General features: G+C 42.3%; 1 protein-coding gene across 14 annotated transcripts in view; it reads left to right on the top strand.

The window, feature by feature from the left end:
* The window catches only part of NCOR1 (nuclear receptor corepressor 1), a 142,049-nt gene that overhangs the window by 70,242 nt on the left and 54,725 nt on the right, over window positions 1-17,082 (top strand). For 9 of the 14 annotated variants that reach the window (XM_019944107.3, XM_019944116.3, XM_019944113.3 and 6 more), the window contains 4 exons: window positions 9,223-9,350; window positions 11,930-12,147; window positions 14,075-14,137; window positions 16,161-16,300. In XM_019944107.3, coding sequence (XP_019799666.1) covers window positions 9,223-9,350; window positions 11,930-12,147; window positions 14,075-14,137; window positions 16,161-16,300 — 549 coding nt within the window. The remainder of the gene's footprint in view (window positions 1-9,222; window positions 9,351-11,929; window positions 12,148-14,074; window positions 14,138-16,160; window positions 16,301-17,082) is intronic. The other 5 variants (XM_019944112.3, XM_019944119.3, XM_019944111.3 and 2 more) reach the window with 1 other exon arrangement.

The following is a 17,082-nucleotide window of genomic DNA, read 5'->3' as shown; positions in this document are numbered from 1 at the left end:
GCTTTGTATTTCTGTGGTGTCTGTTGTAACTTCTCCTTTTTCATTTCTAACTTTACTGATTTGAGTCCTCTCCCTCTTTTTCTTGATGAATCTGGCTAATGGTTTATTAATTTTGTTTATGTTCTCAAAGAACCAGCTTTTAGTTTTATTGATCTTTGCTATTGTTTTCTTTGTGTCTATTTCATTTATTTCTGCTCTCATCTTAATGATTTCTTTCCGTTTCCTAACTTTGGGTTTTGTTTGTTCTTCTTTCTCTAGTTCTTTTAGGTGTAAGGTTAGATTGTTTATCTGAGATATTTCTTGTTTCTTGAGTTAGGCTTGTATTGCTATAAACTTCCCTCTTAGAACTGCTTTTGCTGCATCCCATAGGTTTTGGATCGTCGTGTTTTCGTTGTCATTTGTCTCTAGGTATTTTTTGATTTCCTCTTTGATTTCTTCAGTGATCTCTCGGTTATTTAGTAACGTATTGTTTAGCCTCCATGTGTTTGTGTTTTTTACATTTTTTTCCCTGTGACTGATCTCTAATCTCATAGTGTTGTAGTCAGAAAAGATGCTTGATATGATGTCAATTTTCTTAAATTTACTGAGGCTTGATTTGTGAGCCAAGATGTGATTTATCCTGGAGTATGTTCCGTGCGCACTTGAGAAGAAAGTGTAATCTGCTGTCTCTGGATGGAATGTCCTATAAATATCAATTAAATCTGTCTGGTCTGTTGTGTCATTTAAAGCTTGTGTTTCCTTTTCTGTCTGGATGATCTGTCCATTGGTGTAAGTGAGGTGTTAAAGTCCCCCACTATTACAGTGTTACTGTCGATTTCCTCTTTTATAGCTGTTAGCAGTTGCCTTATGTATTGAGGTGCTCCTATGTTGGGCGCATATATATTTATAATTGTTATGTCTCCTCTTGGATTGATCCCTTGATCATTATGTAGTGTCCTTCCTTGTCTCTTGTAACATTCTTTATTTTAAAGTCTCTTTTATCTGATATGAGTATTGCTACTCCAGCTTTCTTTTGATTTCCATTTGCATGGAATATCTTTTTCTATCCCCTCACTTTCAGTCTGAATGTGTCCCTAGGTGTGAAGTGGGTCTCTTGTGGACAGCATATATATGGGTCTTGTTTTTGTATCCATCCAGCAAGACTGTGTCTTTTGTTTGGAGCATTTAATACATTCACGTTTAAGGTAGTTATCAATATGTATGTTCCTGTTACCATTTTCTTAATTGTTATGAGCTGTTTTTTGTAGGTCCTTTTCTTCTCTTGTGTTTCCCACTTAGAGAAGTTCCTTTAGCATTTGTTGTAGAGCTGGTTTGGTGGTGCTGAATTCTCTTAGCTTTTGCTTGTCTGTAAAACTTTTTGTGTGTGTGTGGTACGCGGGCCTCTCACTGCTGTGGTCTCTCCCGCTGCGGAGCACAGGCTCCGGACGCGCAGGCCCAGCGCCCACCTAGTGCCCACGGCCCACGGGCCCAGCTGCTCCGCGGCACGCGGGATCCTGCCGGACCGGGGCACGAACCCGCGTCCCCTGCATCGGCAGGCGGACTCCCAACCACTGCACCACCAGAGAAGCCCATCTGTAAAACTTTTGATTTCTCCATTGAATCTGGATGAGATCCTTGCTGGGTAGAGTAATCTTGGTTGTAGTTTCTTCCCTTTCATCATATCGTGCTGCCCCCTTCTGGTTTGTAGAGTTTCTGCTGAGAAATCAGCTGTTAACTTTATGGGAGTTCCCTTGTATGTTATTTGTCGTTTTTCCCTTGTTGCTTTCAATAATTTTTCTTTGTCCTTAATTTTTGTCAGTTTGATTACTGTGTGTCTCCGCGTGTTTCTCCTTGGGTTTATCCTGCCTGGGACTCTCTGCACTTCCTGGACTTGGGTGGCTATTTCCTTTCCCACGTTAGAGAAGTTTTCGACTATAATCTCTTCAAATATTTTCTTGGGTCCTTTCCCTCTCTCTTCTCCTTCTAGGACCCTTATAATGCGAATGTTGTTACGTTTAATGTTGTCCCAGAGGTCTCTTATGCTGTCTTCATTTCTTTTCCTTCTTTTCTCTTTATTCTGTTCCATGGCAGTGAATTCCACCATTCTGTCTTCCAGGTCACTTATCCGTTCTTCTGCCTCAGTTATTCTGCTATTGATTCCTTCTACTGTAGTTTTCATTTCAGTTTTTGTATTGTTCATCTCTGTTTGAACAGAGATGAACACCTCTGTTCTTCTAGGTGTTTGTTCTTTAATTCTTCTAGGTCTTTGTTAAACATTTCTTGCATCTTCTCGATCTTTGCCTCCATTCTTTTTCTGAGGTCCTGGATCATCTTCACTGTCATTATTCTGAATTCTTTTTCTGAAAGATTACCTATCTCCACTTCATTTAGTTGTTTTTCTGGGGTTTTATCTTGTTCCTTCATCTGGTACATAGCCCTCTGCCTTTTCATCTTGTCTGTCTTTCTGCGAATGTGGTTTTCGTTCCACAGCCTGCAGGATTGTAGTTCTTCTTGCTTCTGCTGTCTGCCCTCTCAGCTACTAATTTTTAACAATAGCTTTATTCCTAATTACAAAGTAGTATTTATAACATTTATTTTTAGAAATTATATGTATTACTGTTTAATTTTTTCAATCCCAGATAAACTCAGGGGATAATTTGATTTATATTATACCTCACCTTTGCCGGGTTAGCAGTCTATCGCTTGTGGTGACAGAGCAGGAAGTTTTGTGTGACGGGGAGTGTCTCTGTTACTCTGAAACATCGGCTTTCTATCCTAAAGTTATCTGGGGCAGCATTTCATTCCTTGCTGGGACGTATGTGTCCCTGTGCAGTTCGAGCCACGGTGGTGTTTTCTTCTGCACCACTTGTCCTCTGTGCTAGCACCCTTCCCACATCTCAGGACGTATGTGCAGAGCCAAGGTGGTCCGTGTGTACCCTCACTTGGACCTGAATCTTGGGATGCTTGCCCCTGGCTAGGCTCAGTTTCGTTTTGGGTAGCCTTTCTGATAGTCTAGTCCTGCCACCCTGAAGATTTTCCATCTACTTTTATATTTCTTTGGTTGATTCACTGGGAACTTGGAAGGGGAGGGAGTTAAATGATGGACTTAAACTACTATCTCAGACCAAAAGAATCTTACCTCTGTTTCTTAGTTGCTTGTGTCGAAATACTTGGACAGTTTTTCAGAGGTAGGTAGTGTTGGGTTGTGTTTGCTCTCTCCTGTGGAACCGAATGATGGGCGCTGATACCAGAGGAGAGGGGAGGCCATCAGACTTTTCAGCAGAAGAGTCACCTCAGGTTTCATTTGTGACAGGAGCCTTCTGGCTGCTCTGTTGAGAGTCTAATGTAGGGGAGGCCAGTTAGGGGTTATTTTAGTAATTTCAGTGGCTTGGACCAGGCTATCGTGGGAGCTGGGGAGAACTGGTCAGGTTCTGGGTATGTTTTTGGAGGTAAGGCCAGTGGGTTTTGCTGATGGAGTGATTGTGGGGATGCAAGGATGATTAGCAGAGATAGGCTGTCTTGGCTGCTGGAGTTGCTGTTGACTGTGACGGGCAAGGTGGAAGGAGGAGCGGATTTGGGGGGATAATCAGCACGTACTAGATTTTAAATACCTGTTAGACTTTGTCCACATGGAGATGTAGAGTGGGAGGTTAGATACAGAAGTCTGCAGTTTAGGAAGAAGGTCTCGGTTGGAAATAGAGAATTTTCTATATAGAAAAAAGTTCAGAAAGACTCTTTTTTTTTTTTGCCATGCCACGTGGCTTGTGGGATCTTAGTTCCCTGACCAAGGATCGAACCCAGGCCCCCAGCAGTGGAAGCTCGGAGTCCTAACCACTGGACCGCCAGGGAATTCCCCCAGAAGACTTTAAAAAAAATAAAGAATCTAGTTACAAGTTAAAAATTTTTAAATGGATATTTTTACCCTGGCAGGTATAGAGATCCGACTAATTTGAAAATCACTCTACTGCTCTATTATGCAGTCAAGTTTGAATGAGTAAGAATTACCTCGGGTCATCCCGAGTGATTAGACATTTATTCCAGATTTATTCCTCTGACGTGTGCACTGCATCCTTTCAGGCTTTGATTGCTTCGCCCCTCCCCCACTCCCAGCTGCTTACCTGTAGGAAGTAATTTTTATTCAGCAGATGAATATGTAGTATGCTTTTGGCTGAGAGATTCCACAGCTGTGAGGTATGTTTTTTTTTTTTTTTTTTTTTTTTTTTTGGCGGTACACGGGCCTCTCACTGTTGTGGCCTCTCCCGTCGCGGAGCACAGGCTCCAGACGCGCAAGCTCAGCGGCCATGGCTCACGGGCCCGGCCGCTCCGCGGCATGTGGGATCTTCCTGGACCAGGACACAAACCTGCGTCCCCTACATTTGCAGGCGGACTCTCAACCACTGCACCACCAGGGAAGCCCGTGAGGTGTGATTTTTAACATTGCTGTTGCCATAGGGGACCTTGCGTATTATTTACGCAGAAAATGAGTTTTAATCTTAGAATCATCGGGAAATGAGAGATAATCATAATTTTGTTACAGTTGTGTTCAGAGATTATTGTTGGCAAAAGTTTTAACTCTTTTCTCAAAAATTCTGTTGGCTACTCTGCCCAAACCATTGTTACAGTCCAGCTTGTTGGCATCCCATGACGGGAATGAGTGTGGTTCTTTATCAATTGTAGTTGAAGCAGTGAATGCTTATCAAAGATTATAAACCAAAAGCCCCTCTTTGGCTTTACTGTTTGGGATCTAGAATTGTAAATACCATGCCAAGTAGTAACTTGATTTTGTGTGCAACATTTTTGTTAGAAGTAATAATTCCATCTCACTTTCCAGCATAAACTCCCACGTAATAAGTCTGTCACTGTGCAGATGGGATTCCTGTGGCACCTGCTCGTGACCTGCAGTAAAGCAAGTCATTGTTTTGAAACCACATTTTTCATTTCCAGATCTTCGAGGGCTCTTACAAGAATTTGTACTCTCCCTTCATGCCGACAACATCTTCCCCTTTAACTGTGCCAGCGTGTTTTTATTCCCCAGAGGTGTTCAGAAAGCATATACTTATGTAAATGTAGTAATTGTTGAAGTTGGAGGAGTTTTTGACTAAACCGTTAGTTATACACTAGTTAGAAAGGGTGATTTAGACAATTAAAGAATTGGGTATAATGGAAGGAGCTTTAGATCCCCAAATGCTCTGCTGCTTTGTTCTGTGACACTCTAGTGTCCCTTCACTTGGTGACATCTGTGGGAGTGACATCTGTGAGCACTGGTTCTTACCTTGCAGGGTTTATAGGAGACTAGTTGTGTGTGCAGTACCCAGAGTGTAGGTACCGCCCAGTAAGTAAAGGGCAGCAGCTACCGCCTTTGTTGCCTTCAACCAAACATGCTTCTTGGTGATCGACAGCTTTCACTCTTCAGGAAAGTAGTCTCCAATTCAGTTGCTTTAAAGGCATTAGTTTATTAATATACTTTGATAAGACTGGCATAAGATATTTTCTGTTTACTGCCTGAAGTACTTTAAAAAAACCTCAGTGGCTGAAGTACTTCATTTTTTCTGTTTCTTGTACATTGTTATTTAACTAGCTCCTTGTTCTTAAATTTGGTCATTTCACTTTTTGGCAACTTCATTGTCTGCTGAATGGGAATTCCTTTATTTATTTGTTTTCTAAAGACCTGAGCATTTTAACAAATATATATGAGTTAGACACCCAGTCAGATGTAGTAGTAATAAATCTCAGCATAAGCTAGCATTTGATCTTTCTTTTTTCTTTTTTTTTAAAATATATTTCTTTTCAAAATTTATTTATTTAATGTATTTTTGGCTGCGTTGGGTGTTTGTTGCTGCGTGTGGGCTTTCTCTAGTTGCGGCGAGCGGGGGCTACTCTTCGTTGCGGTGTGTGGGCTTCTCATTGCGGTGGCTTCTCTTGCTGCAGAGCACGGGCTCTAGGCGCACGGGCTTTAGTAGTTGTGGCACACGGGCTCAGTAGTTGTGGCTCGCGGGCTCTAGAGCTCAGACTCAGTAGTTGTGGCACACGGGCTTCGCTGCTCCGCAGCATGTGTGATCTTCCCGGACCAGGGCTTGAACCTGTGTCCCCTGCGTTGGCAGGCAGATTCTTAACCACTGTGCCACCAGGGAAGCCCTAGCATTTGATCTTGCTAGAGAGGACCCTGCTGAAATTGACCCTATTCTTCATTTATTTTCATGAAATACATGTAACTTTCACTTTTTTTCATTGGAATTTTTATTTTGTTTTATAACATGCTCTGCCATTCAGAGTGAATAGCTTATTGTTTGGCAGGAATGTTTCATGTTGGGAGAACCTCCCTAACAGAATGAGACTTTTTTTTTTTTTTTTTTCCGGTACGCGGGCCTCTCACTGTTGTGGCCTCTCCCGTTGCGGAGCACAGGCTCCGGATGCACAGGCCCAGCGGCCATGGCTCACGGGCCCAGCTGCTCCGCGGCATGTGGGATCCTCCCGGACCGGGGCACGAACCCATGTCCCCTGCATCGGCAGGCGGACTCTCAACCACTGCGCCACCAGGGAAGCCCGAGACTTTTTTTAAATTGACTATCAAGTGTTGGGCTTAAGGAGGGAGAAACCTGGACAAGAAGCTCATGGGAGCGCCTGTGTCTCTTAGAGTCCTTTGAAGAGTTTCCTTTTGAAACCATGGGCTTCTGCTCCAGCCAGCTCGCTGGCAAGGGTTGAGGTATGTGGCCTGTAACCTCCGTCCTAGACCATGGGGGCTGGCTCTTTCCTTTACAGATCTGCCTGAAACAGAAGCAGTGCCAGCCACTTCTTGTGAAAACCAGAGTTTGTTCCTTCCTTTCTTAGTGTCCATGGCCATCCTTGCTGTGGGTCTTGATGCTTGTCTCCCGGGTTAAGTGCTGTCCACAATCTCGGGCCTCCCTCACATCCCTCTCCACTCGCTGCTGCTCAGTGTGGGGCTCTGCTCTGGAGGTGCACACGCTTCTGCAGACTGTCTGGCAGCCCCAGCAGTTTCTTTGGCTCATTCGCACACACTCTGCAGAACTGGGGGCTGCGTTTCTGGAGGGATCCTGCCCTCTTCTTCCCTTTGACTGGTCGAAACAGGTGCTGCCCTTGCCTCTCAGCCACCAGCACTGCAGGAGGGGCCAGTCAGCTGTGGGATGGTTTCAGGCATCAGGGCACGTGGGGGATTGCTTGCTTATTTCAAAACCCGGGTCGGCATTAGAAGCAGAAGAGTATTCGGGGAATACGGTTATATGTGTTGTTCAAGTCTAAGGGACGGTAGACCTCTTTTCTTATCTTCAGCTGAGTTGACACCTCCCCATGACTTCTTAGGGCTGTAAACCGTTTTCTGGGTTACGTAGCCCACTTGCTAGGCAGGGGGCAGAGTTTGTTGTTGGTATGTCATTTTGTTGGTTCAGAATGACAGATGAATGCTACGTTTGTGGCGGGCAGGGTGAGGTTATTAGCATTTCAGACAGATCTTGGGATCACTGTGATGTGCTAGGGAGTCAGATGAATAAAACATTCCCAGTTGTAAAGGAGAGCTAGTCATGCTTGGAAAGTATCCATTAAAATCTTCCTGATTTCTTAGTTTTCTCTAGCAATAATACATACTTAGAAGAAAAGGAAACTGGCAGTTAGCCAGGGTAAGAACCTGGGAAGGTCAGGTAAGGTAAGTGAGGGAATCATGGTATTGAAACGATTTAGCTGGGGTCAGAGTGGAAGAGTGGATGCTGTTCTTGGTGGGCTGTGAAAATTTCTTAGCATCAAGGGATTGTAGATGGTGATGAGGACAAAAAGCAGGACTGGACTGGCGACAGTGGAGATGTGGGCTGGGACGGATGTGAGTGGTGGTGGTTGCGGGGCACACTGTCAGATTATAGGGTCGGGGGGGGGGCAGTGCCCACCGAGGATGGCTGTGGTGACTCCCTGTGGGAGACTGAATGGCAATGACCTGAAAGTATTTCACACGTAGGATATCGTGTTGATAGAAAAGGCATTGACAGGCATCTTGAAATCTGAAGAATAATGACATGGCATAACGAGCCATGTGATAAAGTAATCTCTGTGCTCCTGGGAGTCTTTGAGAGTCAATCTGTAACACCAGAAGAGGAAACAAGGTGTCATAGGTAGATTTTCTGAAATTTGTAACAGGAGGTTTTTAAATACCGCAGCTGAGCAGTGTTCTGGAAGTGGCAGTGGGGAGCAAGAAGAGTTTAGATTCTTCCTCCATATGTTAGAAGGAGGCCTCTCCAGAAGGGGTCCCCATTCTGGAGACGCCCCCTTCTGGAGAGGCCCCCTTCTGGAGAGGCCAGGTGTCTTAAGGAAGAAGCTAGATTGTAGTTCTGGGGAGGTGGTAGAAGACTGTGAGATGCTATCGGAAGTTGAGGAAGATTTTACTCTATTCTGAGCAAAGGCATGAAAATGCTGGGTGTGCTGAGGGCAGCCCGGGCGCAGACCGTGTGGGCAAAGGTACACCTGGGCTGGTCGGCCGCGTGCTGCGGGGGAGCTGGAGTCCGGTCCTATTCGGTTAGGCTGTTTGATTTCGTAATTAAAACACCACAGTTTCATTTCACTTTTCTCAGGTTTAGCAAATGAGACATCAGAGTTAAAAGGGTCCATAATCTTATTATCTTCGTCTTTTTTATATACATATTTACGATTACAGAGTTGTAATTACAGTTTAGGCATATTTGAGTGTTTTACTTTTTAGTTTATTATATCCATAATACTTACCTAAATCGCTTCAGTCTTAATAATGGCCATGGCTGTCTACTCTTCCAGTAAATGAATGTTTCCCCAAAAGAGTAAAAGCATAAAGAGGTTTCTTGTAGTATTATCCATAATGATGAAAAATTTGGGAACATATTAAGGATCTAATACCGGGGGGATGGTTTGACAAATTATCAAATTTCAAGTAGAATTGAAATGTGTAAGTGACAGATTAGATGTGGGAATTACAAAAAGAGAGTACCAACCTCAGATTTCTAAGTGGAATCTTAACATTGTCACCTGTCTGATGGATCCAGACACTGTGAACATTTGTGTGTGTTTATATGTGTGTGTGACCTTTTAAGCAATACATATAGACTACATTAAAGAGCATTAGACTCGTTTTTAGTACATGACCCCTAGTTACATTGTAGATGGTGAATAAGTTAATCATAAATTTGTTGCATAGATATTTATTATTTATCATTATGATTTGAGGAGCTGTTTGTTTTACTTTCCAATTTTACAAATGATGGTTCATTCTAGCAGCAAATTGCCCGACCCTCACAAGAAGAAAAAGTAGAAGAAAAAGAAGAAGATAAAGCAGAAAAAACAGAAAAAAAAGAGGAGGAAAAGAAAGATGAAGAAGAAAAAGATGAAAAGGAGGACTCTAAGTGAGTTAAATAGTTAAATGTTGTAGTTATTTTTAAATAATGAGATTGAATCTATTGAAGGTATAAAATTTTAGATAAAAGAATCAATGGGATGTGTGCTTTGATCACCTAATAGTTATTTGACATAATTAAGGAGTGGAATATTCCAGTAAGTATAACTTTTGGCTTGATGGACTTATTTGCCAAACATGACATACTCTGTTTCGGAAGGGATGAGCTACAATAATATACACCATTACTGAGATACACTGAGTATAATTTAATCTTTGATTTGGAAGAACTCAGGATCTTTTGTTTTGAACCTCAGGTAGTGTACATTAGTGTAAAAATGCTGCTAAATGGTTTTCATTTATATAACACCTTCTATTCCAGCTTTATGGATTTTATTTTTCATATAAAATAGACTTCCTGATTTTTTTTGTTTTTAAAATTTATTTTTGGCTGCATTGGGTCTTCGTTGGTGCGCGTGGACTTTCTCTAGTTGCGGCAAGCGGGGGCTAATCTTCCTTTTCGGTGTGTGGGCTTCTCATTGCGGTGGCTTCTCTTATTGCACAGCATGGGCTCTAGGCGCGTGGGCTTCAGTAGTTGTGGCACGTGGGCTCAGTAGTTGTGGCTCGCGGGCTCTAGAGCGCAGGCTTAGAAGTTGTGGCACACGGGCTTACTTGCTCCGTGGCATGTGGGATCTTCCGAGAGCAGGGCTCAAACCCGTGTCCTCTGCATTGACAGGTGGATTCTTAACCACTGTGCCACCAGGGAAGTCCAGATTTCCTGGTTTGTTTGTGGTTGCTGTTGCTGTTATCGTGGTTATAAAAATAATTCTAGTTCCTTACAGCAAATCAGTAAGAGAGAGCAAAATAGAAAGAAAATTAACCTGTGATTCTGCCACTCAGAGACAGCTATCGTTGATATCTTTGTGTACATGTTTTGGCAGGGTTGGGTGCAGGGAGGCCCTTAGCAGCTGGTTTGTTTGTTTTTCCTCCAAGGATCAGCTTTATTGAGGCATAATTTTGCATAGACTAAATTTCACCAGTTTTTAAGGGTATACGTTGATATATTTTGACAGTTGTATGCACTGGTGTACCTGTTGCCGCACTCGTGACTCAGAACATTTCCATCACCCCAAGAAAGCTCCCCTGTGCTCCTTTGCAATAGTTTCCCTCCCCCCCATTCCCAGCCCCTGGTAACTACTAATTTGTTTTGCCTTTCCTATAATTTCATATAAATGGAATCGTACAGTATGTAATCTCCTGTTGTGTGGCTGCTTTTACTTAATAAGTGTGAGATCCATACAGGTTGTTGCTTGTGTTAGTAGTTTCTTTTTAATATTTATTGTTATTTCTATAACCTTCTTGGAAATACTGAAGGTTTATCTAATTTTGCGGCAGCTAAAGCAGCCTAAATCACTTGCCATGTTTTTTAAAGAGTTGGATACTTATGCCATTCTAATTTTGTGCTTTAAGAAGATGATATCTATAAAAAAATTTTTTTTTTTTATTCAGGTAAAACATCCTCCACGTGGTCAGTGGTTCTGCTCATATGTTACTGCCATATCTTGTTTTTACTTTGTTCTTAAAATCCCTAGTTTATTTAACAAGCACTCATTTATTACTGCTGTGAGCTAGGTCTTATGGAGGTTGCAGAAATACGTAAGATACATACTCTTCCCAGGTAGTTTATGATCTAGTAGGAAAAATTAGGCAAGATGCAAGTACTCTTTAAGGAAAAGAAAAAAGCCTGGAAGGAATGAGCAGAGTCAATAAAGTGTACTGGGAGATTGAGAAGAAGTTGAGGTTTCCTTCTGCCTGGATAGTTTGGAGGGCTTGTTGCAGGAGCTAGTGGTCAGTGTGGGTAGAACAGAGGGAGTGGTGTGAATGGACAGGCCTCTTTGGGAAATGGCAGATAGTGGTTTCATTGGTTTGGAATGTAGGACGCCTCAAGGAGAAAAGCAGAAGGAGGTTGGGGTCCAGTTAGGTAAAGCCTTAATGAAAGCTAAAGCGTAACCTTCACTCAGGAGGCTGCATGGCTCTGTTTGGGAATAGGTAGGATTAGAATGGAGGAAATGGTTTATTGCCAAAGCTGTTGTGCTAGAATATGGGTCCATGAGCAGTATAGAATGGATGGGGATGCAGAAGTCAGGAAGGCTGTTGTAAGAGACTGTGACTGTGCTACTAAGGACTGAACACACGCAGAGGTAACAGAGATAGAGGTGGTGGAATTGGTGGGAGAAACATCAGTGAGAGGAAAGGACCAAAACGAGGCACTAGTTCACATACAAGTAACTGACAAGGGGAAGAGCTGAAGGTGAAGTCGGATCTGTAAACTGAGTGATCGTGAGCGTGCTGGTACTGTCAGCAGCTGCTGGTCAGAGGGCCAGGGAGCAGGAAGCAGGGTGGGGAGAGTGAGCGTGTTTTGGAGCGGGTTGAGTTTGTATTGATGGGAAGCCCAAGCGGTTATTCCAAATAACTGGGAGGTTGGGTAGTTTTATTCAACTTCTATTTAAAGAATTTTCAAGGCTGTAATCTTTTTGGTGTATGTATGCTTTTAAATCACACAAAATGTTCTTTTGCTGTTGTTTCTAGAGAAAACACCAAGGAAAAGGATAAGACAGAAAGTACAGCAGAAGAAACTGAGGAGAGAGAGCAGGCCACGCCCCGGGGCCGAAAGACTGCCAACAGTCAGGGCCGCCGAAAGGGCCGGGTCACCAGGTCCATGACCAGTGAGGCCGCAGCTGCCAGCGCTGCGGCTGCTGCAGCCACCGAGGAGCCCCCCCCACCTCTGCCACCGCCGCCAGAACCCAGTGAGTGGACGAGATTGGAGCGAACGGGCCAGAATTTTGTTTGGGATTCTGTTTCAGTGCTAGGGTGAGGCAGGAGGGACCTCTGATATTGATGGCCTAGAAATGCTGATCTGAAATTCTGGCCTTTAAATTTGTTTTTTTTTTTTTAATGAATTTATGTATTTTATTTATTTTTGGCTGCATTGGGTCTTCGTTGCTGCGCGCAGGCTTTCTCTAGTTGCGGCGAGGGGGGGCTACTCTTCGTTGCGGTGCGCGGGTTTCTCATTGCGGAGGCTTCTCTCGTTGCGGAGCACGGGCTCTAGGCTCACGGGCTTCAGTAGTTGTGGTGCGTGGGCTTCAGTAGTTGTGGCTTGTGGGCTCTAGCGCGCAGGCTCAGTAGTTGTGGTGCACAGGCTTAGTTGCTCTGTGGCATGTGGGAATCTTCCCGGACCAGGGCTTGAACCCGTGTCCCCTGCATTGGCAGGCTGATTCTCAACCACTGCACCACCAGGGAAGCCCTAAATTTGTTGGACTTTAATATCAAAGTCTTTCGAAAGAGAACATGAGCCCCAACCTTACTACCTAATACAGCTGTTTTTCTTTTTCCTGTGTTGTAATCCTAGTGTGCGTGCCACCTTGTTTCCTGATGTTCTAACTGGGCACATGTCATGAATGTTTTCTACTTTCTAAGTGATCTTCATTTTCACTTTCAATGGCTTCATTTTCACTTTCATCTCCTCCCGCCTTTAAAACTAATATGGATAGCACTTTAATGAAAAAAAAATCTTTATTCGCATAGCATTTTCTTTCTGTTAAATTAGTTTTCATGGAAATAAATTCTTAGACAAGGGAATACTGGGTCTAAGAGTACACGCATTTTTCTCTTTCTTATTAAAGACTGTCTTCATTAGTTTATAATGGGATCATATTAATGATGAGTACCATCATTGGTGGTTCAGTGGTACCAAGTTTATCATAACATGAAGTATGAAAGAAATTGCAAGTTTTGGAAATAACAGGAATGAAGTGAAGGAAACAATTGGACAAGCAGATGGGGGCAGATCATGGTGGGCTTTGTCTGAACTGCTTTGCTTACAAAGTAGGGAGCCTACAGAGGTTTTTAAACAGAGGAGTGTTGTGATTAGATTGGTGTCTTAGAAAGATAACTCTGGTGACAGTGTGGAGGAGGTGTGTTTGGGGTAAGGGCTGGAGGCTGAGGGACCAGCTAGAAGGGCATCCTTATGCATTCAGTGGTCCAGGCAGCGAGGGGGTGTATTCAGGAGACCAGAATTGACATACATCATTGCATGTGAGTGGTAGATGGATGGAAAGATTTAAAAATTAGTCTAAGGCTTCAAAAATTAGTCTGAAGATCCTGATAATAATTGGAGTGACTGGGTGGATGGTAGTAATGTTAATTGAGAAGGAGAATATAGCAGGAGCTCATTTTAGGCCTGAGAGTCTCAATTTTCTAAAGTAAAGGAGAAAGTGTTCAGTTTGTGATCCATCTGTTTGCTAGATTTCAGGCACTGAGGATGAACACAGGGACTTCCAGGAGTTCGGGGGAGATGGGGGTTCAGAGAACAGGAGAGGACTGCGCCTGCCTGGGCAGGAAGCAGAAGGGCGGCTGCTTCTTTTGACACTTCAGGAGAGAAGGGATGGAGCTCTAGGAAGTGGGGAGGCACCGCATTCAAACATGTGGACATGGATGGAATGTTAAAGAATGTTGAGAAAGACCATGGTACTGAGGAGTGTGGGATTTTCCCCTCTATTACAGTAGAGGAGAGGCTGATACCATCCTATTTCCATAGTTTCTTTCACCTAATGCTTTAAAGTGGCTTTATGTCAGATAAATATTTAGGCTGTAGATTATACGGTTGGTACCATATAGTCTATGAATGAAGGACTTCATTTTTCTCTGGCTTATTGGGTTCTGTCTTTATTTCAGTTTCTACAGAACCTGTAGAAACCTCTCGATGGACAGAAGAAGAAATGGAAGTTGCTAAAAAAGGTAAATGATAGTAGTTCAGGTTTGTTTGTTTGTTTTTAGGGTTATTGGTAATGAGTGAGATGGAACTAATTTCTATTTAATTGAAAAAAAAGAGTTCGTTCTTCCACAATGGTAAGTAGAATTTAGAAGTACACTTAAGAGTTCTTTTTTTTTTTTTTTTTTTGCGGTACGCGGGCCTCTCACTGCTGTGGCCTCTCCCGTTGCGGAGCACAGGCTCTGGATGCGCAGGCTCAGTGGCCATGACTCACAGGCCCAGCTGCTCCACGGCACGTGGGATCCTCCCGGACCGGGGCACGAACCCGTGTCCCCTGCATCGGCAGGCGGACCCTCAACCACTGCGCCACCAGGGAAGCCCAAGAGTTCTTTTTGATGGTGTGGTGCCCTGTAAGGTGCCCCAGTGTGCCTTGTTTAAGAGGCCCACTTCTGAGGAATTTTTCTCTCTCATTTTGTTTTGAATGTCTTATTAGAGAGCAAGTAAGCTACTTTCAGTTTTCCAGAATAGTTGTGATTAAATGCTATTAAAGTTTTGGAAGGTATTTGATATAAAAACTCTCTATTTAAAAGTTGCATTTAATAGAATGATAAATACTTTCTCAGTTTGCATTTAGTAAGGCTAAGTTTGATTATAAAATGATTCAGAGGAGAGAGCATGGACTTTGTAGCCAGACAGATGAAGGTTTGAATTCTGCTTCTGACACTTTGCTAGCTGTGTGGCCTTCATCTTACTCTGGAACTTTACGGATCTTGTGTTCTTCTGTTGTTTCTTATAAATGTCACACAGTTTGAGATTGAACTAAAATTTCTAAAAGGATAGATAATTGGTTTATAAATAAAAAATTATTTTTTAAGTAAGCTGATTTTGAGAAAGATTAGCCAGCTCTTTTCAGGGTTAAGGATTTACCTTGTAGTTCTAAAGAGAAATTATTGCAAATAGCTTGAACTTTTAGTGACATGTTTCAGATTTATTTTCTGTTTAGCTGATAATGAGTAATGCATTTAAGAATCATATAAAACAACCTTACCAAAAATACAGCAGTTTAGAGTGTTCTGTCTTCAAAATATTTTTGTTTGAAGTTTATTGCCATGGTTAGCGCATCTGTGACTGTCATGCTTCCGTGTATTACTGTCATCTGACTGTCCCAGCGTCACAGTGGAGTAGTTAGGTGTCAGCTCTGCCACAGCGTGCTTTTGTCAGGTGCACGTCCTAGCACGTGACTGCTCAGGCACCACTCCTTCCAGCTTTTATAGTCAGATGTCAGCAGGATCTGGAGATGATCTTCCAGTTATCATTGTTAAGGAAGCTACTGGTGTTAACCTTGGGAAATTGATGTTTTCCCATAAATTAATGAATTTGTACTAGAACTTCCTGCTTGGATACACCTATGTCTAAAATATCTCTCTGTATTTATGCATTTATATATCCATACTCGTTTCACATATGTATCTGTGTGCATACGTGCGTCATTTGTTGGAAGAAATGTCAGATTGAGTAGGTTCCTGTGATGTATTGTATTACAACAGGTCTAAAAGGAAAAAAAACTGGTTAATATTTTTGAGGGCATCCTTGATTGGGAATGGACTGAAGACATGCTGATTATAAATGGAACCTTAAGTATATCTTTACTTTGTGTTAATCACTTACGTTTGATTACCTTATTAACTTTGTATTGATATACTGTTTCCAAAGATTTAGAAGTACTGTACCTAATCACTCAGTTTACAGTGTTTGGGCTCTTACTGTGTGTCCAGCATTGTCCTAGTCTTCTGGGAGATATATAACAAGGATAAGGTTGAGTTCTTCCATTGATGAGCATGTTTTAACTTTGGGTAGAAAAATAGAGCTGTTAATGAGTTTTGTGTGAATCACATTTCAGCAAGCATTGAAGTATATCGATAAATAATTGAAAAAACACTTTTAGTGTTAATGATTGTGAATGCAGTGAATTAAGTTGATTTTATCATTTTTCTTGTTGCTTTATCAGGTGGCTCCTCGGTTAATGTTTGGTCTGTTTTTAAAATCCAGGTCTAGTAGAACATGGTCGTAACTGGGCAGCGATTGCCAAAATGGTGGGGACTAAAAGTGAAGCCCAATGTAAAAACTTCTATTTTAACTATAAGAGACGACACAATCTTGACAACCTCTTGCAGCAGCATAAACAGAAAGTGAGTATATCAGGGGTGGTGAGTCTTTTACTTACTGTTTTTTACTTAGTTTTTGTTTTTGAGCTTCAGAGATTGGCTTTGAAGGAAACTTTTTTGTATCTTGTATTTTTTTTTAACATCTTTATTGGAGTATAATTGCTTTACAGTGTTGTGTTAGTTTCTGCTGTATAACAAAGTGAATCAGCGTATCTTGTATTTTTATTTGTGTTTACCTGTAAAGGGAAATGCTGGTTTCTTGGCACAAGTTGACGATTTGTTTATTTACTGATAAGGAGTAAAATTTCTGTTGGTACTAATGGCGATTCAGTACTTTTGAGTTTCTGTGGGCTGGATTTGAAAAATATAAGCATTTTGGAGTTTGAATTGAAAACTTTAGTTGTGTTTACCGTGTTGATTGAGTTGATTTGTCATATTAAAAAAACATTTTCTCAGAAAGATTCCATGGGGTAAAAACTAAAAACCAGCAAGTTTTGAAAATTATTGAAAGATTATTGAAAATTCCTTAACCAGGAAGTTCCAGTGTTCTCAGAGTTCACAGAGCTCTTTGAGGGTTCCGTGAAGTCAAAGAATTTTCATAAAAATATTCAGATGTTTCCTTTTTCCACTGTCCGGACATTTGCATCCGTGGTGTCAAAGCAGCTGTGAGTGAGAGTGCTGGTGCCTTAGCAGAACCGGGCGCCACCGGGCACCGCCACGCTCAGCACGCTCTTCATCTCCAAGCAGTTGCAGCTGTGTTTTGTAAATGGCAGTTTCACTTAAGAATGCCCTTGATGAAGCAACTG

Source organism: Tursiops truncatus, chromosome 20 (genome assembly GCF_011762595.2).
Source record: "Tursiops truncatus isolate mTurTru1 chromosome 20, mTurTru1.mat.Y, whole genome shotgun sequence".
Lineage (NCBI taxonomy): Eukaryota > Metazoa > Chordata > Mammalia > Artiodactyla > Delphinidae > Tursiops > Tursiops truncatus.
Note: the sequence above shows the minus strand (reverse complement) of the source record. Positions and strands in the feature narration are given on the sequence as shown.